The 23,889-nt window shown below is 39.0% G+C and overlaps 2 protein-coding genes and 1 long non-coding RNA gene across 5 annotated transcripts in view; 2 read left to right on the top strand and 1 right to left on the bottom strand.

Annotated features, from left to right (window-relative positions):
- Positions 1 to 4,646, top strand: part of LOC125240283 (sorting and assembly machinery component 50 homolog A) — a 38,357-nt gene extending 33,711 nt beyond the window's left edge. The window contains exon 14 of one of the 3 annotated variants that reach the window (XM_048148150.1): positions 3,548 to 4,646. The gene's annotated coding sequence lies outside the window, so the exon portion shown is untranslated. The remainder of the gene's footprint in view (positions 1 to 3,547) is intronic. The other 2 variants (XM_048148151.1, XM_048148149.1) reach the window with 2 other exon arrangements.
- Positions 4,647 to 6,807: 2,161 nt separating this feature from the next.
- On the bottom strand, positions 6,808 to 20,857 carry LOC125240340 (NADH dehydrogenase [ubiquinone] 1 alpha subcomplex assembly factor 3). Its single transcript, XM_048148234.1, has 5 exons — positions 20,681 to 20,857; positions 20,412 to 20,517; positions 18,896 to 19,048; positions 10,839 to 10,975; positions 6,808 to 7,140 (listed from the first exon to the last, which is right to left on the bottom strand). The coding sequence occupies exons 1-5, from the start codon at positions 20,740 to 20,742 to the stop codon at positions 7,029 to 7,031; spliced, it is 570 nt and encodes a 189-aa protein (XP_048004191.1). The 5' UTR covers positions 20,743 to 20,857; the 3' UTR covers positions 6,808 to 7,028.
- Positions 20,858 to 20,967: 110 nt separating this feature from the next.
- On the top strand, positions 20,968 to 23,597 carry LOC125240341. Its single transcript, XR_007178606.1, has 3 exons — positions 20,968 to 21,604; positions 22,677 to 22,884; positions 23,289 to 23,597. It is a non-coding gene; the product is annotated as an uncharacterized LOC125240341 (long non-coding RNA).
- The last annotated feature ends 292 nt before the right edge of the window (positions 23,598 to 23,889 follow it).

Here is a 23,889-nt window from a genome sequence, read left to right as displayed (position 1 = left end):
TAAAGAACGTTCATATTCTTTTCGCGTATTAACGGGAATTTTACGTAATAATAAATTTAACAGAACGAAGTCCCATTCTTTAACCGGGAACTCCAAAACTTCAAGTGCTTTAATATTTTCGTGGTAAACATTAAGCAAATTTCGCATAGCAACAGCAGATGAGCGCGCGGAACAAGAATCGATATCGAATAATTTATCTAGATGTTGTGACGCAATAATGCGTTTGTTGTCATAACGGGATTTTAGAACATCGATCGCAATTGAATAATTACTTTCCGTTATGGGAATTGATTTAATTAAATTAAATGGTTCGTTTTTAACCGAAAGTAGTAAATACCTAAACTTTTCCGCGTCAGTGTAGGCATTGTTGTTGTGGACCAACGATTGAAATAAGTCGAAAAAGGCGGGCCAGCCAGTAGGTTCACCGTGAAATTCAGGAAGCGACAATTTAGGCAAGTTTCGACGGTCGTTCATAAACGTGTCGTGTTGGCTAGGCACAGGAATGCGGCTCGCTCGCCGCTTTTCTACATCTACCTCCTTTAGGTTATTTAAATGCGTAACTATCGCGTAATATAAATCGTTGAAATCATTTCGAATCTTAATGTTGGCTTCTTTGTTGAAGCTATTAGACTTAATTAATGCCTTTTCGATCTTAGTTTGAATTTTGGTAAACTTTCGTTGGTGCGCTGTTAAATCGGAAGTTCTTGAACGAAATTGTTCTATATTCGTTGCTGCGAACTGTAATGTTCGTTTTAATTCGTCGAGAATTAGATCTCGCTCGAATACATCTTGTGTCATACACGATGTGTCGGTTTCGACACCGTCTGTAGGATTCGGTACCATTTTGCCGTGAGCAAAGATGGCGGAAATTACAATGAAAAATTGAACTACAAACGTATGTAATTGGAATGATGGGTACGTAATACCGCAAAATACACGGGCAACACAACGTGAGAAAGAAAAATCCGGATCGAACGGATCAAAAAACTATATGTAGCGGCGTTTAATTGGTGAGGCTACTTACATTTGTCCAGAGGCGCTTGTGGGGCCACGTGGAAACACTTTGGGAAAATCCTCACACTAAAACGATTGTCACATATAAACGGAAGCTTAGGTCACTGGTCGGAATATCACTTAAAATGTCAATTTTCACGTTTGTGTCGCGCCGGTGCACCGATAACTATTTTTAATTCGTAATAACGGGAGCGCAGATCATGGCGCTCGCACGGTCGAAGAGAGAGTTTTTTTATATATCCGCCAGGTGCCGTGGCAGGCGCACCGGAAAGTCGCTTTGGGACTTCTGTAATTGCCAGCTCCAAAAAACTGTGCTACATATACATGGGAAAAAGTATTCTTTCAAAATTGTGTTGCCTTGTATGTATGAAAATGAAATAACTATTTAACTATATCAAGAAAAGAAATTAAAACTAAAAATCTCTGTTCCTCGACGGAACAATATCTATTGACAAGTAGCAGTACTGATAATTTACGCTAGTTGACGCGTGATTGACGCTAGATGTCACTACAAATAACTTGCATTTACTGATGTATGGAGTTACAACTCTTCCCTTACTTATTCTTCTATGGTACAGCCGGGGATCAGCTTCGGAGTGGTCGCCGACTTTTTGTAGACACGTGAGTACACACACACACACATAATTGAGCATTTCTTTTTTTTCCATTTTTTTTTATTTTGATTGTTTTAGGGAATTTCAGGTCAATTGTACTCAGAATCACGAGTACTTTCAATCTCACTGGGAGATAGTGTCCAAGAATTTCCATACATTTTTGTTACTTTCCTCTTTTGTTACCCCATGCAACATGTACGGAAAATGGTAACAAAATAAGAAAAAATCGTATGGGACAATTTTTTTAACTACTAGGATTGAAAAAGCTAGTAATTGTGAGTAGGAATAACATTTTTTTTTAAATATCACATTTCATAAAAGTGGCAAAAAAAAAAAATTATACTATACCTCGGACAATGGCAATCAAATATATGAAAAAAGCGCGTTCAAAGCACACAGTCTTAGCTCGTGTAGATGAACGCGTACTATGCTTGTATGAGTGAGACAGGTCGACTGTTTGTTTTTGACAGGCGGTAACTGTGAGGCAACCGAGAGGGGGTGGGCGGCACTTTCAGCGGGGAGCGGGAGTGGCCATACTGTACGATAGTACTCATTATTATACTGTGGTAACTGTATAGTCTCGTTGTTCAATTAGACGAGACGACTAAAAAAACTAATAGTCCGTCAGTTAGATTATCAAAGAATTTTAGACACGTATTTTTTATTTTTTCTCGTAAACGAAAAATGACGACGGTACAGTGCGTTGAAGTTGAAGTTCGCGTGACGTCACGCCTAGGTACAATTTTTACTTATAGAAGTGACGTCACAAGCCCCCACTCCGGAAATTTGGTGCTCTATATCTTTGTATTTTTTCATAAATTAGAAAAAGCGAAAAATATGTGTTCAGTAGTTTTGGACGATCTAACTGCCGGACTAAACAGAATGCAATTTTTAGGGTTCCGTAGTCAACTAGGAACCCTTATAGTTTCGCCATGTCTGTCTGTCCATCCGTCCGTCCGCGGATAATCTCAGTAACCGTTAGCACTAGAAAGCTGAAATTTGGTACCAATATGTATATCAATCACGTCAACAAAGTGCAAAAATAAAAAATGGAAAAAAATGTTTTATTAGGGTACCCATGTAAAGTGGGGGCTGATATTTTTTTTCATTCCAACCCCAATGGTATTTAAAAATGAATAAGGGTTTACTAAGATCGTTTTTTTGATAATATTAATATTTTCGGAAATAACCGCGCCTAAAGGAAAAAACAGTGCGACCCCGCCCCTCTAACTTTTGAACCATATCTTATACTATTAAACGAGCAATTCTTGTATATTTATTTATTTATTTATTTATATATTTATTTATATATACCGACGATCTTGAAACCGCTCTAACGATTTCGCTGAAATTTGTTTTGTGGGGGTTTTCGGGGGTGAAAAATCGATCTAGCATAGCCTTAGATCCCGGAAAACGCGAATTTTCGAGTTTTCATGAGTTTTTCTTTCGCATTTGTAAACGTAAAATATGGTCCTTAATTTCGCCGCGCGCGCATCGATTCCGCTTAGCTCAGTCGCACGAGGTCGGTCTAATGTACGCAGATAGATCGTAGGTGTCAGGGTTTCGAATCCCGGTCAGAAATTAAGTTTTTGTTTTTTGTCTTTTTTTTTGTTTTTGTATTTATAAGAGTTTTTTTTTATCTAAAGACGTGATATATTAAAATAGAACCGAGCGAAGCTCGGTCGCCCAGATATTGTTTAAAAAATATGAGAAAAATCACAAAAGTAGAACTTTATACCTAAAGACTTTCTAGGAAAATTGTTTTGAACTTGATAGGTTCAGTAGTTTTTGAGAATAATACGGAATACTACGGAACCCTACACTGAGCGTGGCCCGACACGCTCTTGGCCGGTTTTTTTTTATGTAGTCATCATCCCCATTGGTCATGCAGTATAATGAGTTATCTAATTTTATTTCAGGTTCTGCTTCAAAATCGTGACTGTCGTGTGAACGCGTTCTGGTCGCCGATCTGTCAAAAATATTACGTAGTCAAATATCCGCAAAATACACTTTGTTTTACAATTATATAATTGATATAACCTCAATTTTTTTCTTTGCAAATGTCAAATTACGACTAATAATTTGGTACTTTTGGTCAGTGCCGGTATTTTTGAAATACCAGATGGTACCATTTAAAAATATGTCGTCAACTGGCAAACGTCATAAGGTTAAAAATGAAATATAGGATTTTTCCTTTATAATATCAATAGTGGTGGGCAAAAATTCATTAATTGGCAAATTTGGCATAAACAAAAAACAGAATTTATTAAATTTACAGTTATTTTTAACTTGAAATGAACGTGATAATCAAGTGTATAAAATAATAATGAGCGTAAATTGATATTTTTGTTGATTGCTATTGATAATTATAAATAATTATTCCATTTAAATATCAACCTTAATACTTTTTATCCCAAATATAAACATGTTTATTTTCAATATGTTCAGAGCAGTAATACATACTTAGTGATGTGATAGTTGTTGAAATAAATTATTGTTTTTAATTTAAATTGTTTTATTTATAACAACACAACAATATTATTAATTTACTACACTAGTTAACTAATCTTATATTTACAATTTTACTAATATTTTAGCGAATTGCCTCGTGCGAGGCAAGTGCGCGCATGAGCACAGACGTTTTGCGCACGAGGCGTTGCCTCGCGAGGTTGCACGGTCAGAACGGTTACGCACTACGTCCCATCAGAATCCGTAAAAAAGATCCGTCATAGCCGTAGAAATACGAATGTTTGTATGGTACTTTTTTTTTAGTATGAATAGGTAGACGTTTGACCACGATCACACCTGATGGTAAGTGATGATGCAGTCTACGGCGGAGCACGCTTACCTATGAGACTTACCTATTCACTCTTGCTTTGAAGAGACCTGGATTGTACTCATGTGGAAACACAGACTCAGGCACTTTACGCGCTAGATCCGAAGAATGACGGAAAGAAGTCGGATGACGGAGATCGGTGCGTAAAGATACCATTAATATTATAAATGGGAAAGTATGTGTTTGTTTGTTTGTCCGCCTTCCACGGCAAAACGGAGCGACGAATTGACGTGATTCTTCTAATAGATAGATAGTTGGGATTTTGTCTTTTTCTAACCCCCCCCACTTCCCTAAAATGGGGGTTGGAAGTTTGTATGGAGCAATCCGCAATTTTCGAATTTAACGCGAGCGAAGCCGCGGGCAAAAGCTGGTATATAAATAGTTCTACGACTATGACGGATCTTAAATTATTTCCATTTTGATCGCACGTAGTGCAAAATCGCTCTCAGTGTGGACCCAGTTAATAAATAATAGTACATTACTACAGAGGCCGGGACAAATGGGGTTAGCCTCAGACCTATCTATATGTCTTCGGCCGGCAACCCCATTTCCCGCCGAGGTATGTATAGTGCTTTTCTCAAACATGGTATGAAATAAATAAAGTCTACTGAAAATAGTAACTTTGGATGGCTGTATCTCCTAAACGGTGCGTCGTAGCGCAAAAATAATCGAATTTTCGTTCCCCTTTAATACCAAGTGAAAACGCACCCAAAATCAAATATTGTCTAGGGCCCGTAGTACCAGTTGCAGTCGGCACGTCTATAAAGCCCCTTATAGTTTTTTTTTAATTGGCTAAATACCTGGATGTTATGTCACAATTATCTGTGTTTGGAAATTAAAAAACCGGCCAAGAGCGTGTCGGGCCACGCTCAGTGTAGGGTTCCGTAGTTTTCCGTATTTTTCTCAAAAGCTACTGAACCTATCAAGTTCAAAACAATTTTCCTAGAAAGTTTTTATAAAGTTCTACTTTTGTGATTTTTTTCATATTTTTTAAACATATGGTTCAAAAGTTAGAGGGGGGGGGACGCTTTTTTTTTTCCTTTAGGAGCGATTATTTCCGAAAATATTAATATTATAAAAAAACGATCTTAGTAAACCCTTATTCATTTTTAAATACCTATCTAACAATATATCACACGTTGGGGTTGGAATGAAAAAAAATATCAGCCCCCACTTTACATGTAGGGGGGGTACCCTAATAAAACATTTTTTTCCATTTTTTATTTTTGCACTTTGTTGGCGTGATTGATATACATATTGGTACCAAATTTCAGCTTTCTAGTGCTTACGGTTACTGAGATTATCCGCGGACGGACGGACGGACAGACGGACAGACAGACATAAAGTAAAGTAAAAAAAAAAAAAGTAAAAAATCGTTTATTGTTGCACATAAACACAAAGTCATTTGTTACAAAAGATAGGTAAAATTTACATCCATTTGTGCATATCCTAATTATTGTTAACACAAGTTTCCAGGGGTCCCCGCACTAGGCTAGGCCTGTACCGCGGGAGACCTGTATTGCATTTAAAATATGTCATGAAAGTTAGAAAAACAAGTTAGCTATATAATTAAAGTACAGTGTAAACAATGATTAAACATTGATTCTGTTGTCTAAAGTATTACAGTATTACATGGCGAAACTATAAGGGTTCCTAGTTGACTACGGAACCCTAAAAAGAGGACTTTGCCGGCCTTGGCCTGCAAGGTTTGTATGAAATTCCATTATCTATCAATCGTCCTAGCCGCACCTGCAACGTCATACTTCGCTGCCAATTATAAGGCACATAACATCAATATTTCATACCATGTTTGAGAAATAGTTATTTAATAGCCGGGTTAACAGAGCGAGGCAATGTACTTGCGCGGCAAACGTCAAATTATGCCTCGGCAGAGGCAGGTTGCTCAGCCGAACGAAACGCGCGCATAACAGCCGAGACTCAATGAGGAGGCACACTCATAGGTTATGACAGATGGCGCCACCCTTAGTCCACACGTGAAAGCGAGAAGATATGTTTTTTCTCTCTCACATATGAATGACAGTGACATGCCTAGACTCTTTCACAGGCGCCGCCTGGTGGGATAAAATGACAGTGTGCCTCCTCATTGTTGTCACAAAACTGACAGTGTGGTAATTTTTCTTAAACAACACTAGGCTACTTGACCCTTTTTTAAAGTTATATGATTAAGTACTGTCCAATTAGCCGAAATAAAATATTACCATATTTTATTATGACTTTAAAACAGCAAAAAATATTCAATAAGTTCAATATGTCAGTGATTGTTTTGACATAAAGTTAAGTTCTATGACGTCATTAAATCGCTGACAGCGTTTTCGGTGGCCAAAATAAATAAAAATTTACACACATTTAATCGAAAATACCCTATATACTTACTTTTAATACCCAAAATCTACAAACATATTTTGTGCCAAATTCGATATGAGTCTAGTAGCCTATTGGGGAGTCCCAAATTCTGAAAATTTGCCTCGTGAGCACATTGCCTCGCGAACAGATTGCCTCGCGGCGTGTGTCTCGGCTATTGAGGTATCCTGACTATCCCGCGTTCACCCGGAGAGGTCCTTCTGGTACAAGTTCTGGTAATGTAGCTGTGATTGCAGCATGTCGTTTTCGTTCGGCTCCACGTTGAGGGGGGGAATAAGCGCCGCTGCTACCGTTCTATGAAAAATCACGTTTCATTAGTACATAGAATATTACAGAATAAACAATAGATATTATGCAAGCAGAGGACGATGTGAAAAGGTGTGGAGATAAACGCATGTATCACAACTTTTGACCAAGTTAGTTTTCCCCTCACTAGCTCGGAAACAGGTGTTTAGTCCTTTAATACCAGCGGGTAAAAACGCATTTTATCCACCAGTGGATAAAGTAATTGACCTTGAATAGAGGCAAATTTTCTGCTTTAAAATTGATAAAAGTGGGTTAATTTAGTGATAAAGATGTTTTACCACCTGTGGAACTACTGGAAGCAGTGATAAACGCGTTTTTTGCGTTGTACTTGCCTTGTAATAGTGAGGGGAGAAGTTTTGTGTTACACTCGGGTGCAAATGTATTTTACTTCTCGTGTATTGAAAAACTCGCAAGCTCAGGATTCTATTCTCGAACCACTCGCTTCGCTCATGGTTCAACTATAGAATCCTTTCGCTTGCTCGTTTTTCAATTCCACACTCGGCGTTAAAATACAACTTTGCACTCTTGTATAACAAATAACTATTAGACAAAGAGGCCATATCAAAATACCCACACTGGCATTACACCTTTGGGGTGCGCTCAGCTAGATGGCTCTAATAAACATACATCGGGGTTTTCGGAGCGGGAATGATTTGAGAAAGAGTAGGGATAAACAGATATGTTAGTCTAAGAAAATATCATATTATGCCTAATGAATAACTACCTCTCTGCGAGTTGTATACAATCTGTGACAAAGTTTTATTTTAATTTCCGTAAAAGTCTTATAACTTATAAGCAGAGATCGGACGGATTTGCGACATTCTTAGTGACTTACGTCATTTTAATGACTTTTAGTATGAGATGACAGATGACGTACAAAAATCCGATCTCTGCTTAATAAGGTAACAATAAAATAACTTTAATGGACAGGACTCTCTACCTCTGGCTTGCCTTGGCTGGCCGTCCAGAGTGGCGTCGTTAGGGCTACATGCCCCAGGGGTGGAAGTGAAAATTTGCATAAGACGCGAGTTGGTACAGTGGCTTAACAGCCACTGGGCAGAAAGCGGTGTACACCTCTCGACACCCTTGAGTTCTCACACCGGTGTTGCCCTTGAGCCATCTTAGATGTCGCTTTTTGTGGGGGCCCATCTTGTGGGGACGAGTCACCGTCTGCCGGAAATAAAATTGGATACCGTTTTATTAGGCAGGCGTCCGGTTTTTTATCCATAGCCCAGTATTTAGTCCATCACTTTCATCAAAATAGACCAGTTCATTTTAGATTCCATTAACTCTCAAATAGTCCTTACACCCTGGCGGGTGCTGCCTCTGCGTGTGTCCCATGATACGGGCAAGGGCAACATCCGCTCGGTGTACCCCTTACATTTCATTAAAGTGTCGAAAGGGCCTCTACGCGTTGGCTTTGGCCCCGCGCACGCCTCCCAAAGGTCCGGAATACCATTGTTCCGTGATGGGAAAGACTAATTAATTACCTGCTGTAAATTTAATAGTTGACACGATTTTCAGAATAAACTATGAAGCATTTTCTTATTTATAAATGAATAGACTTAACTGAAGAGGTTGATAATGAATGGCCATTAAAAAATATGTACCTATATGCATGATTAATCTTTATTTATTTTTTAATCAATTATTCATTCGGTAGAAACCTGCTAGAGTACGATCTGTTTTTAAGTAAATACCTTCTCTTTGGCTAATGTCAAACGTTCCCGCTCCGAAAACCCCGATGTATGCTAAAAAAATATTTCACCTGTTTTGAAGAAAGGGACAAAAACAGATGTAACTAATTATAGGCCTATTTCCAAATTATGTATTCTGGCCAAAGTATTAGAAAAAATTGTCTATATGCAGACGTCAGCGGCACTCAAAAACTCTATGAATAGTACTCAACACGGGTTTCTTCAACGTAGGTCAACGGTGTCTAATCTCGCCTTACTTAATGACTTTGTCTCTGAAGCAATGAATAGTGGCCATCAAGTAGATGTAGTTTATACTGATTATAGTAAAGCTTTTGATCGTATTGACCATGATATCTTGATAGCTAAACTTTACTTCATTGGTATAAGGGGTGATCTCTTAAGATGGTTCCAGTCATACATAAAAAATAGGTGTCAGTCGGTAGTAATCAGTAATTACATGTCTAGCTGGGTATCCATTCCAAGCGGAGTACCCCAAGGCTCTTTATTAGGGCCACTTCTATTTAACATATTTATTAATGACATTACTACCTGCTTTCAGTTTTCTAATTTGCTTAGTTTTGCAGACGACATGAAAATTTTTGCCAAAATTGATACGCTCGCTGATGCACATGCTCTGCAATCCGATCTATGCCGACTTGACAGCTATTGTGCGGAAAATAAGCTAGACTTAAACCCCTCCAAATGTTTTACTGTAACCTTTTCTCGCAAACGTAACACAATTGATGCTTCATATTCATTAAAAGGTAAGAAACTACAAAAAGTGGAGAGTATGAGAGATTTAGGAGTCATTCATGACTCCAAGCTTATTTTCAATGACCATATTGATAGTATTGTGTCTAAAGCCGCTAAATCACTTGGATTTATAATGCGTAGTTCTGTTAGCTTCACTCGTCCTAAGACCCTTAAAATTCTATATTGTGCTTACGTGCGAAGCAAGCTTGAATACGCGTCTCAGATTTGGAATCCTCAATATCAAATATACGTTGATAGGATTGAGCGATTACAAACTAAATTCATGAAATTTCTCTGCTTTAAAATGCATATAAATTATAGATCTGCCGATTACTTTAGACTATGTAAAAAACATCATTTAATACCGCTCGTCAAGCGCCGTGAAATTGCTGACATATTGTACTTCATAGGTATTATTAAGGGCCATGTTGACAGCCCTAGCTTACTTAGTAAAGTCTCTTTGTCTATTCCAACTAGGAGGCTAAGACATTTCCGTCCCATAATTATTAACCAGGCTTCCACCAATTATAGGAGGAACAGTTTTTTGAACAGGGCAGGCATTAGTGTAAATAAAGTAATACGTGAAGTAGATTTTGATATATTCAGTGATAGCATATCAGTAATAAGAAATAAGTTGATTAGTTTTTATATGGGCGATAATTTTAGCGCAGGTTTGGGCTCGGCTTATTAAATTTAAATGTAGGTAACGCGACACTAGTTCTTTTCCTTTTTTTTTTCTCTTCTTCTTGGCTGGACACGCTATTGCGTATCTTGACATCAAATTGTAATAATTACATAGGTATATATATACATTGTACACATTCCTAAGCTTGGCTGTGGCTGTAGGTACTTGCACGTTTGTAAGATAGGAAAGATTTTGGTTTTAATCTGTTTTTTATAAGTGAGAACCTGTAATTGGCTTTTTAATTTTATTTTGGATTGTATTGATAACTTCAGCTGTTGGTTTTCCATGTATGTAATAAAAAATAAATAAAAATAAAATAAAAAATATTTGACATTTTAAGACATATCAAGCTAACAATATGGGCCAAATTGTCAAAACAGAGGTTCAAAAGTGTTAAGCTTGTGTCGAGAGATGGCATTATGCATTGTGATTACACGGTTTACTTTGACAGTAACTCTCTATAATACTCTATCCTCTTTGATATTACATTGAGATTGAGACTGCCTGTTTCAGTTTGAACGATTAAGAAATCTGGTCATATTCGTACTTACCGTCCTTCAGCATTCAGAAAGTTGAAGGTGGCACACGCGTGTTCAACAGGCAGTATCTCTGCCGTCAATCCCGCTTGTTTGACAGCCATGAACACCTTGTTCATTATGGTTCGCTCATTACTCTCGATGCCTATCACCTGTGGAGAGAAATCAAATTTAAAGTCACATACAGGTCGAACGAGATTAATTAACATTATTTTTAACCCCCGACGCAAAAACGAAGGGGTGTTATAAGTTTGACTTGTCTGTCTGTCTGTCCGTCTGTCTGTTTGTTTGTTTGTCTGTCTGTCTGTGTGTGTGTCTGTCTGTGGCATCGTAGCTCCCGAACGGATGAACCGATTTAGATTTCGTTTTTTTTGTCTGAAAGCTGAGTTAACCGGGAGTGTTCTCAGCCATGTTTCATGAAAATCGGTCCACTATGTCGCGGTCGGGGGTTTTTTCAAAATTTTAATTTTGTGGTTAGGTTATACCTTTTTAGGTTCGACGTGTGTCGTGCGGTGGGAAATAAACATTAACTAAAAGGGACGGAGAGTGACATAGGCTACTTTATTTCTTTCTAACGCGAACGAAGCCGCGGGCAAAAGCTAGTGGATTATATGTAAATGGTGAAAAAGTATTTGAAGTTTCAGAAAGTCTAACCTCCATAACCTCCATGAGGCACTAGTCCCACCAAAAGCGAGTAAAGTTAACGGAATACAATAAAAACAGGGTGTATAACCAACCGCTTGTATGACGACAACCGGCCAGTGAGTTGTCCGGCATTTGAGCATAGTTCGCAAGTGCCTACGGTGCGCTCTTGGTTGCCAAAATATTTATAACTATAGTTAGAAAGAGACAAAAAGTAGCCTGTCACTCTCCATCCCTTCAACTATTTCCACTTAAAAAATCACATCAATTCGTCGCTCCGTTTTGCCGTGAAAGACGGACAAACAAACAGACACACACATTTTCCCATTTATAATATTAGTAAGTAGCAGGAGGGTAGATCGGAATAGCTACTGTGCGGACGTCATTTAATGTTTCTCCGCGATTTAAATTAAAATTAGTTACCTAAAAGTGTACAACGCGCGTTGTATTGTTCGTAATTAAAGAACTTATAGTTGCTACGAGAAGTGGTGATATTTTACGTCTTAAATACTAAGTATTTATAACTTTACGGACATAACAAGAAGTGAACTTAACGGTTAACGATATCTGTGCCCGAACCGGTTAGCGCTGCAGCGGCTGCCGTTATTTATCCGCTAGACGTGTTTTTTGTTTACTATCATTAGTGCAGCGCCTCAAGCGCTTAGTAATCATGGCGAATTCTAGCAACATGGACATCGATGGAACTGACAATTTTGTGTGTGCAGGCTGTCATTTGAGTATTACGAACAGTTTTTACTTAAGTTGTTGTTCATGCCAACTTAAATATGACCTGCACTGCCTTAACATGACGGAGGAGCGTTTCCAGGCGTTGCATGAATGCACCAAGGACAGCTGGGCGTGCCATCAATGTCGGAGACAAACGCCGAAAACGGACTATGATAACTCCCCCGCGCGAGCGATGTTTACATCTCATAATTTAAGCGACGCATGCGACTCCAAGGTTACGCATCGTAAGAAGCCTAGCAGGCCGACCTCCCCGCAGGTTGTCTTACCTACCCCGAGTGCACACACAGTGGAAACTAAGTTACACGTACCGAATTTAACACAACAAATTCAAGAAGGATTTAAGGTGACAATGGAAACTTATGTTGTGTCGGCACTGAATGACTTCTCTAATAAATTCTTTATTCGGCTTGACAAGCTTACTACAACAATAGAATCAATTTCTTCGCGTCTGACTTCGTTCGACGAACGCATCTCGTCCCTGGAGGCGCGGCTGGGTGATAATATTAACACAGATCAAAACATTGAGCTAGCCGATGAAATAGAAAAACTCAAGTCACAAATAAATGACCGCGACCAAGAGTTACTGAGTAATGACCTTGAGATAACAGGCATTCCTGAGACAACAAATGAAAATAAACTACACCTGATAACACTAATAGGCCAAAAGGTCGGAGTGGCGGTAACGGAACATGATGTGATGAGTGTGACCAGGGTCGGTGTCCGCCGTGCGGTCCCAACCCAGACAGGATCGAACACCCCTGGCGAGTCAAGCAGCGCCCCGCTCGGGAGCAATACGGAGGAACAGGGAGCGGCTGGAGCCTCGGCCGAGGGTGGCGGTGCCTCGGGCCACACCATGACGTCGCGGCCTCTCGTCGTGCGGTTCGTGCGGCGTGACCAGCGGGACCAGCTGCTGCGAGCAGCTCGCGTGCGCCGCGTCATCGATACGACGGGCTTCGGCTTCCCCGGTAAACCGAGTCGAGTCTACATTAACGAGCGTCTTACGTCAGTAAACCGGCAGCTGTTTTATAAAACTCGAATGGAGGCACGGCGCCTGCAATGGCGAGCCCCTGGACGACTCGTGGTAACATCTTTGTGCGACGTGATACAGGACATTTGGCAAAAAAAATCAGGTCTGAAGCCGACATAGGTAGGGTTTTTAGTAGTGAATAAGTTTGCACCTTATATATTACTTACTTTTTTATTTTTACAACTTGCAATTATATGTATAAACGGTACACTTCTGTGTTATTGTATAATATGTGTTAGGCTTACAATATGCTTAGTCGATATATTCTTTAAAAAAAACCTTATGTATAAAATACAATCTATTGTAATTATGATAAACATAGTATGTCAACATGAATACCTAATAAGTATACTTAAACTTAATGGAACTGAATTTGATATAATTACCATGTTTCATTGTAATATTTTCTTATATTTTACTATTCGACCTTATGTCAACGAAATACGAACTAGACTTGTAAGATTGTCTGTGTATTTTAGCAATTTAATAATCCTGCAGTCAATATATACTGATTTACTCATATACCTATATAATGAAATAAATATATATTTATTTACACTGCATGCTATTTATTATTTGATACTCTTAATTATTTACCGAGATAACCTTCAAAGTCAAATATTATTTCGTCATCCCTTTTTATTACTCAATGGTTTATATTATTTGTCAACATATATATCTATAGAACGCCGCCATATGACGATTCTCAAACAACTGCTCATAAATAGTTTGTTTTGCCAGGTAGTGTATTCGTATGTTATCCAATTTGTGATGAAAACTAAAAACTTAAAATTAGGTTTATTGAATGCCGGTTCGCTCGGAACGCGCCATGATGAGTTTTTAGTAGCCCTTAATCGATATCCTGTGGACATTTTAGCTATAAACGAGACATGGCTACGTTCTGGTGAGGAGCTGCGCGCCCCGGCTCCGCCCGGGTTTCGGCTGCGTCACACGCCGCGCCCGGCCGGCCAGCGCTCGCGCGGCGGGGGTGTCGGATTTTATATAGGCGAACATTTACGGCCGCGACTACTTAGGACGCCAACGGCGGCGGGTGTGGAACAAATGTGGCTTGGTTTATCTCTTAATGGTAGTAAGATAGCTATAGGGACCGCTTACCGGCCCCCTTGGCAAAATGTTGATATTTTTCTTGACACATTATCTGAGGCAATATGCTCACTATCAACATATGACCATATCGTTTTACTGGGAGATTTCAACATAAATACCTTACTTGCTCAGGATCCCAATGTAATTAAGTTATCAGATTTTTTACGCACACTACAACTATCACAATTTGTTAATGAACCTACTCACTTTACTGATCACTCAGAAACATTGATAGATTTAATATGTTCAAATACAAATATAGGATGTGTAGCGGTGTACTACATTCCCGATCTCAGTCACCATGCGTTCATAACATGTCAGATTAACATTAAGAAAAATAAGCCCGTCCCGAGGTGGTCAGTGTACAGACCGCTTAAGGATATTGATTTAGACAGGTTTAATGCTGACCTTGAAGCTATAAACTGGGATCGCCTGGTGTGTGATAATGTTAATGATACTCTCTTCCATTTCAATTCTTCCATTTTACAGCTTTTTGACCTTCACGCGCCTTTTAAAAGAATTTTAATAAAAAAACAACATCATCCCTGGATCACTGATACAGTTAGGGAAATGATGCGGCTGCGTGATGTGGCGCACGCTAGATTTCGCCGAACTGGGCTTGAGTCACATAAACAATACTATAAGGATTTAAAAAACATTGTTAACACAGCTCTTTTTACTGAAAAGTCAGCCTTTTTTCAAACATACATAACAAATAATCAAAAAAAACCCCAAAATTATGTGGCAAAACATAAAAAATAACATCGCCGATTTTAAAAAAAGTAATGATGTTTTACCGCTTAACTTCAGCGACCCAAATCAGATTAACTCTCACTTTCTTAATTTACCCTCAAGAAAAGGTGTCACCATAGCCAGTTTAATGTATTTTGAGTTTCATAGATTTGGTTCAGCGAAATTCACGTTGAAACCAGTAGATGAGGGCTCTGTGCTGAGAATAATTAAGTCGTTTTCAAGCAATGCGGTTGGTACTGACAACATCACGTTGGACATGGTTGAACTCACGTTGCCTAAGACTTTACATATCATTACAAATATCATCAATCAATCCATCAGCACCGGTGTTTTTCCAGATGACTGGAAATCGGCTATAAGTAGTACGGCCTATACCCAAGACAACTGAACCTACGGACTTAAAGGACCTCAGGCCTATTAGCATCCTTTGTTTTATGTCGAAAATCCTGGAGAAAGTAGTATGTAGGCAATTAACGGATTTTGTAGAAACGAATAATATTTTACCAAGTAAGCAATCTGGGTTTCGGAAAGCACGCAGCACAGCCACAGCACTCCTTGACGTAATCGATGACATACTAACAGGACAAGACAAAGGTGAGGCATCTATCTTAGTCCTCCTAGATTTTTCACGTGCCTTCGATACTATAAATATACCGCTACTGTTGTCTAAGCTTACTTATTATGGTTTCGACGGCAGAACCATAAAATGGTTCGATAGCTATCTCTCTGGGCGTTCCCAAAAAGTTGGACTGCGTAATCGCTCTGGACTAACGGATTACTCTTTGAACTCATCTTTAAATTGTGGAGTCCCGCAGGGTTCAATTCTGGGTCCAGTTCTGTTCATCCTGTACGTGGCAGACATTACGAGCTGCATAAAGAACTGTCACTATCACATGTATGCAGATGATGTACAAATTTACAAAACGTTCCATCCCCGGGAGACCAAGACTGCCTTGGAGTTGTTGAATCAGGATCTCGATCGTATTGATGTTTGGTCAGGGCAGTGTGACTTAGTTCTTAACCCCAACAAGACAAAGTTTCTGGTGCTTGGGACTAAAGGCCAAGTAGACAAAGTCACCAGTTTTGACCTTAACGTAATGCTCGGAGGAAGTCGCCTCGAACGTGTCGCCCAGGCACGAAACCTTGGACTACTCTTAGACGAACGTTTACGCTTTGAACAACATGTACTCGATGTAACTAAGAACTGCTTTTATCGACTGAGAGTATTATACCAGGTTCGTCAATACCTCAGTGTCGACCTTCGAATAAAATTGTGCGATACCTTAATACTATCCAAACTGAACTATGTCGATACTGTGATTAACGGTTGCTTGCTCGCTCGTTCGAGGGCACTCCTTCAACGCATCCAGAATGCTTGCGCCCGCTTTTGTTTTCCCATCCCTCCACGTACTCATGTTACTCCTTATCTTAATAGTGGCAAGATGCTAAAGATGAATTCACGACGGTCTTTACACTTTGCGTCCTTACTTTTGGGATAATAAATTCCAAGCAACCTCATTACCTATTTGAAAAGTTATCGTTTTCCTCCCGCCCAATGAGAGAAGCGATTCGGCTCCTCTGTTCAAGACACGGCAGTTCCGCAGCATTTCGTGGCAGTTTTCGCTACTCTGCCACGAAGTGCTGGAACAACATACCCCCTCCCATACGCAACTGCAAAACATTATTCTCCTTCAAACTTAAATTCAAGCAATATCTTTTTAACTTGCAACTGCCGTGTTCTTTGCGTTCCGTACATCACATTTAGATAATTTAATGCAAGTAGCCTTTAGCCGTAACACTGTGCGTACCTACCTAATACCTACATAAATGATTTTCTATATGTCAGAACGGCGTTACAACGATAATTATGAGTATTTAGTTGTTTAAAATATGATGTCTATTTATCAACTACGTAATATTTATATATTTCACTTTATATTATATTTAATACATTCACAGACCTGTTTATATATTATTCAAATAATTGCTATCCACTTCCTTATTTTAATCAAATTACTTTTTTTGTTCCTTATATTGACACTGCCTTTAGTTTTCTGAGCTATCTTCTTAGTTCCTGGGCTTCACGGAAGACCAGCGCTGTAGCATTATATGCTGGAGCATATGCTGAGTGGAGTCCTTTTGTGGCCTCTATCTGCAGCATCAGCATCTTTTGTTGTATTGTAATAAGCAATATAGTTTTAAGTATTTAGTTCATAAGATCTCTCTTTTTCTCTCTTTTTTTAAAAATGTATGTGATGCTGTATGATGGTTTCTGCAATAAACGTTTTTCTATTCTATTCTATTCTAAGTAGAGATGGGCCGAATATTCGGCAAATTTTTCAATGTTCGTATTCGGCCGAATAATTCGGTTGCATTGCCGAATATTTACCGAATAAACAAAGTAAATAACTAATGAAGATCTTACGTATTCCATTGGATAATAAGCTCCTATTTTAGTAGCTTTTTAAGGAACTGCTAAAAAGAGTAAAACCTATATGCGTCAAACTATATATACAATTGTATTGTAAAAAAGTTAAAAAACCTTAGTTTAAGAGTTGAGAAGAGTTCAGAGTTGTTTTAACTAAGTTTTGGTTATCTACTAAATCATAAAAACATAGATGTAGTAACATTGATTCATCAATCATTTAATAAGAATTAATAAAAACAAAATGCAGTATTATGTACAACTTAAAACTAATTAACTTAAAATATATTTACAAATAAAAAATTCTCCCCAGGTCTTCATCCGCGGTAATGGTGCCCAGTAGGCTGGCAGCGTTGCCTTTTTGAATGGCTAAGCGTAATCGCTGGCCAAAGTAGCTGCCAGCCCTCTGGTCACCAGACGCGTCAACCAGGCGTTGGGAAATCTCCTTATATATGGTTTTAGCACTAGGGCCCCACGGTCCGAGTGTCTCTACCCCAAAAGGGGCAAATATGTAACCGTCGCTAAGTTATTATTATTATTAAATCATTTATTTCAGGCAACTTTAGTCCATAGATACACATATTCACAAAAGAAAAGAAAGAAAGAAAAGAAAATTACAATGAAAACTTAGGTACTTATATCAAATTAAATTAAATTAAATCAAGGATATACATTTAAAACAATTTCACTGTGCACTGATATATCAAATAATTCGATAACTCAATAATTCTTATAATCAAAAATAAAAATGTAATGCAACCAATAATAATAATAAATTAATAATATTCAATAATTTATAAAACATTAAAATTTGCAAGCATGCGAGTCAAATTCTATTCAAATGTCCGAAGCTTAAGAACTAAAATACAGAACATAAATTAAGGAAGTGGGGGAACATGGAGACTATCCCAGTGCCTTGCTATAGGACAATCCAGCCTATTAGCCACCAGACTCAGAATGCTGTTGGGGCTCACACGAACGCGGCTCATAAGGGAAGCAGTCCGTTTGCGGATAATGGCCTGGAAGCCATCTATTCGTATATCCGCAAACATACCTGAAGCGCTGCAGAACTTCGAAAGACCCAACAACATCCTGAGTACATTATTGTACTGAACGCGCAAGGCGTTGATTGCCCTCTGAGTATAGTTGACCCACAGGCTGCACGTGTAAAAAGATTGGCAATATGCCTTGAACAGAGTTATTTTAACTTCTCTTATCATTTAATAGTTTTAATGAACATCCCCCTTAAAAACATGATGTAACCGAATATTCGGCCGAATGTTCGGTTTGGTAAGAGTTGGACCGAATGTTCGGCCGAATATTCGTATTCGGCAAAGTCCATATTCGGCCCATCTCTATCAGTATACTCACAATGAGATCCATCCTAGGGTCCAGCAACTTAAAGAGCCTCAGAGACTCCGGCGTGATAGCCTCGGAGTGCGGCACCTGCCAAGACAGGATGGTGCGAGGGAAGATCGCCAGCGGCCCGAGGACCGTGATACCATTGTTCAGACGGAAGCCATACTGTAATGAAATAGTACATTACATCAGAGGCCGGGAAAATGAGGATTTCCGGCCAAGTGGGTATATACGGCCCAGCGAGCGTGCGAGCGAGGCCGGATAGGGATACGAGGCCGGGAATCCGTTTTCACGCCGAGGCATGTATAGTGCTTTTCTCAAACATACAATGAAATAAAAAAAAATGCTCTAAAGGACAATATTTTATAAAAAAAAGTTACTTTGCAGGCCTAGGCCTAAAAAATAATATGAAATACCTTTACAGTCCTCTCGAGTTGTTGCGCCCAAAAAGCGATACTTCCCAGCCCATTTTAAGGAACGTAAAGACAATATTTCATTGCATGTTTGAGAAATAGTTATTTGTTTTACAAGGGGGCAAAGTTGTTGTTTAACCGCACGTGCCAATATTGATACCCGAGCAAGCGAAAGATTCCAGTATTGAACCGCGAGCGTAGTGAGTGGTTCAAAAAGTGGAATCTTGAGTGTTGCGAGGGTTTCAAGGCACGAAGGTTAAACAAACTTTACCGCCGAGTGAAACACAAAATTTTTCACCACACCAACACAAACAAAATATTGACTATAAAACATGAAAATAAATCAAATCTATCAATCTAATCAATAAATATGATTCAAAATCATCATCTACACGTAAATTATACCAGCCGGTTCAAGACATCAAGTTAAAATTTGTATGAAGTTACTTTGCATTCTTGTGGATAAAATGCAGTTTTTCTATCTGTTTTCGAATAGCAAAGTAAGCCTTTACCAGTTGGTGTGGTGAAAAGGCCTTTGTAACCTCCGAGGCAATAACCACAAAATTTAAATTTTGAAAAAACCCCCGACCGCGACAGTGTACCGATTTTCATGAAACATGGCTAAGAACACTCCTGACTAACTCAGCCTCCAGACAAAAAAAACTAAATATAAATAGGTTCATCTGTTCGGGAGCCAAAATGCCTCAGACAGACAGACATGTCAACGTCACGTGTTTTTTTTAATGTCAAATACTACAGAAGACATTGGAATTTGGCACAATAAATTATTGTCTTCTGTAGTATTTGGCATAAAAAAAAACAATAGATTTAGATTTAGATTTCTTTATTTCATGATAAAAATTACACTATAAATTTGTTACATGCCAAAGTTATGTTTATCTTCTCATCATATTTATAGATTTTGGGTATTAAAAGTGTAAGATGACTATGTATCTTCGATTACAAAATGTGTGTAATTTTACACCACACATACCAATCATTGAAAAGTTTTTAACTCTAATGCCGCCGAATGTTCGGTTCGGTAACAGCTGAACAGACTCTTCATTCTGCACAGACCCTGTAGTTACTTACTGCGTAAATGGTAGTTTACTTACCGTGGCGTAAGCGTCGATCATTAGCCCCAGATCTTCTTCCTGGTTCAGCACACGCACTGTCGTTTTGCCTTCCCCTTCATATGCCGCTTTGTGTGTCCGGACAAAACTGCAATAATCATCTCGGTTCTAATATTGGACTAAAAATAATACATTGCGCTAATTAATCTAATAATGAAGGTAACGAAACTACTTATTAAATGTTGACGATAATAATTACAACACTGTTTTAAAACCGAGTTTTGTGCAAAATGTTACAAAATCAATCTAACCTCAACAATGGCGTAGTTCGCTTCGATGCCGCTCTAACACGGCCAGAGATGTTCGGGAACATTGTTCTTATGGTTTTAATTAAGTTATTTAGTAATTAACGCCTTAAAATTCAGTTAGAAGTGGAAATTCATCAAGGAATTTCTTTTTGTTTTGCTCGTTTGACAATCAACCTTTGAGGTTATTTACTTATCATAAATGACAGTTGTCGAAATAGGTCGAAGAGAAGCTTTGATTGTTTTCAGTCTTTTTTTCAATAACCGTTTATATTCAAGAAATTATTAAAAATCAGTGTGATAATGATTAGTTATCCTCTTTTCATTTTTAAATTGAAAAAACTTGAAATTCACATAATATTTCGTTCGAAATATTTAAGAAACTAAAGCAATAACAAAACGCCGTATACTTCCTCCTGTCAAATGTATGACGTCACATGCGGCAATGCAGATGCGCGGATTTTTGAAAACATGACCTCGTTTCAATTGATTTTCTCCACAATAAGCTTAAAACTGCAAACCGGCCAGCTCCGAGCTCTCTGCCGTTCATATCTTATTCACAAACCTGCATAATCACGCCGCTTCTTCCGTTAAATTAGTATCAGTGTGCTTCGTCCCGTCTTCCGATAATCCCATGTGAAAAAACCCGTGTTTTCTTACTTTTTACTAATGATGGAGAGTGTTATAGTGCCTACAGAGTGTCTTCACAGCCAGGAGAGGCGGTACACGCCAGCAGAGAACCCGTATAATATAGATTTTTGGAAGGAAGTACGGCGACGCTGGCTTGTGTTTGGGGTGCTAGCAGCCATCGCTCTGGCCGTGATCTCGCCGCGACTCGGCGCGCCCGGAGGCAAACATGCATGCTCACTCTTAGATCATTCTAGAACGCATTGCACCCATCCGGCCATGTACTTGAATCAGTTTTTCTTGGTAATTTACGCTTTAAACTTAGGTTATAAAGTGTAAGACTTTCCTAATTGACTATAGACATGAAACTTATTTTAAAAATCAAATATCTCTGTACTTTACATGAAATTCTTTCATGAATATGTTTTTTTATTAGCCTAAATAGTGTAGTAATATAATAGTAAACAAGATATTTTTTACTCAAATGGGAAAGTTCTATGAAAATAATAAAAACACTTTATGTTTTAAGACAAAACATAAAAAATTAAATCTTAGGCACTCACTTTGTTCATGACATGAAAAGTTAAATTATAAATTAAAGCAAATAGTTTAATTATAGTATTTTATTTATAGAAGAATGCCTCTAGCAATCATATATTCATATTTTTCACAAATATTTACTATTTATTATATGCATACTAATTTCCTAGCACTAGTATTTTATAATATATATTGATGCATAGAAATATTTATGCCGTTTGTCTTCAACTAATGTTTTTAGGAAGTATCTATTAAGCTTTCTGTTTTGAAATTTTTAAATAATATTTGATCGTACATTTATAAGTATATCTTCGGCTTTGAGTTGATCTTAAATTATTTACTTAATCAAAAATAATCTTAGAAACCTTTATATTACTGAAAAACAATCATTTAGTTACACACATGCTAGACAGCCCCTTAATAACCTAAGCACAAAATAAAAATTTTGATAAAAACCCCCTCATAGTAGACCGATTTCCATCAAACATGGCTCAGAACACTCCCGACTGCAGCTTTCAAACGAAAAAAAAACTAAATCTAAATTGGTTCATCTGTTTGGAAGCTACATTGCCACAGACAGACAGACATATCAAACTTATAAGGGATTAAAAATAAATTTTATGTAGCGGCTTACAAAATACACATTGACGGTGAAGTAACAAGAACTCCTAAGTACAGGTCGATTACAAAGATATGTATAACTTTTTCACCTTATTACAATGCAATAAGGTGAAAAAGTGGATACATATCTCTGTAGTCGACTGTACTTAGGAGTTCTTGTTACTTCACCGTCGACATGCAAACATCATTCTAAAAGTTTGCCTCTATTCTACAGGCCCCCTACACGCTGAGTATCTCTCCTGGGTGCCATCATCCGTGATCTACTTTGGCGCGGGCGCGCGGCTGCGGCGCCCCAGGGCTCCAGCGAAGGCCCTCCGGCTAGCTCTTGCGACGGCTTTACACGCTCATGTCGCGGCCCCGGCTTTGGCTGTGTGCGCTGTCACTGTGTTTAGTGCAGCGCTACACGGATCTGTCATCAATGGGTAATTCCAAGCTCATATTAATCACTTATTCTAAATTGTATTATACTTTTTCTATATGATGTAATTTCCTTTGTAATGTGTATACTTTCCGTGGTATCATTTGGTATGGCCCTGACGGAAGATCAGCGTTGGCCACCCAGGCTAACACCATGCTGAGTCAGGACCATCTTCATGACAATAAAATTATGTGTAGATGCTTGTGATTCTGAGTGTGAGTACCTGAGAATCTAAGGTAACTAATTTAAATTTAAACCATATTCAGTGTGTAGTTTCGAGCCGGAAGATATAAATAAAATATAAATGAATGTGGTTTTTTTAACTATTAATTTATTTCAATGAAATAGTGTTTAGTCCCTATCCGGGACAACATTCTTTAAAGTATCGTAACCCATGTGTTTTCACAGCGCACTGCTATCATCAGTGGGGTCCGGTTGCGGATGGTTGTCACTAGCCCTCGCGCCGCGGGCCGCGCTCCCTGCCGCCGCTAGCTACACAGCCTCTCTCCTAGCCACGCCACTGAGTGCCTTGATACTTGTACGTATTATCAGCGCACTGCTATCATCAGTGGGGTCCGGTTGCGGGTGGTTGTCACTAGCCCTGGCGCCGCGGGCCGCGCTCCCTGCCGCCGCTAGCTACACAGCCTCTCTCCTAGCCACGCCACTGAGTGCCTTGATTCTTGTACGTATTATCAGCGCACTGCTATCATCAGTGGGGTCCGGTTGCGGGTGGTTGTCACTAGCCCTGGCGCCGCGGGCCGCGCTCCCTGCCGCCGCAAGCTACACAGCCTCTCTCCTAGCTACGCCACTGAGTGCTTTGATTCTTGTACGTATTATCAGCGCACTGCTATCATCAGTGGGGTCCGGTTGCGGATGGTTGTCACTAGCCCTCGCGCCGCGGGCCGCGCTCCCTGCCGCCGCTAGCTACACAGCCTCTCTCCTAGCCACGCCACTGAGTGCCTTGATACTTGTACGTATTATCAGCGCACTGCTATCATCAGTGGGTTCC

The sequence above is a fragment of the Leguminivora glycinivorella genome, chromosome 27 (genome assembly GCF_023078275.1).
Source record: "Leguminivora glycinivorella isolate SPB_JAAS2020 chromosome 27, LegGlyc_1.1, whole genome shotgun sequence".
In the NCBI taxonomy this organism is placed as follows: domain Eukaryota; kingdom Metazoa; phylum Arthropoda; class Insecta; order Lepidoptera; family Tortricidae; genus Leguminivora; species Leguminivora glycinivorella.
This window is presented reverse-complemented; position numbering and strand designations above follow the sequence as displayed.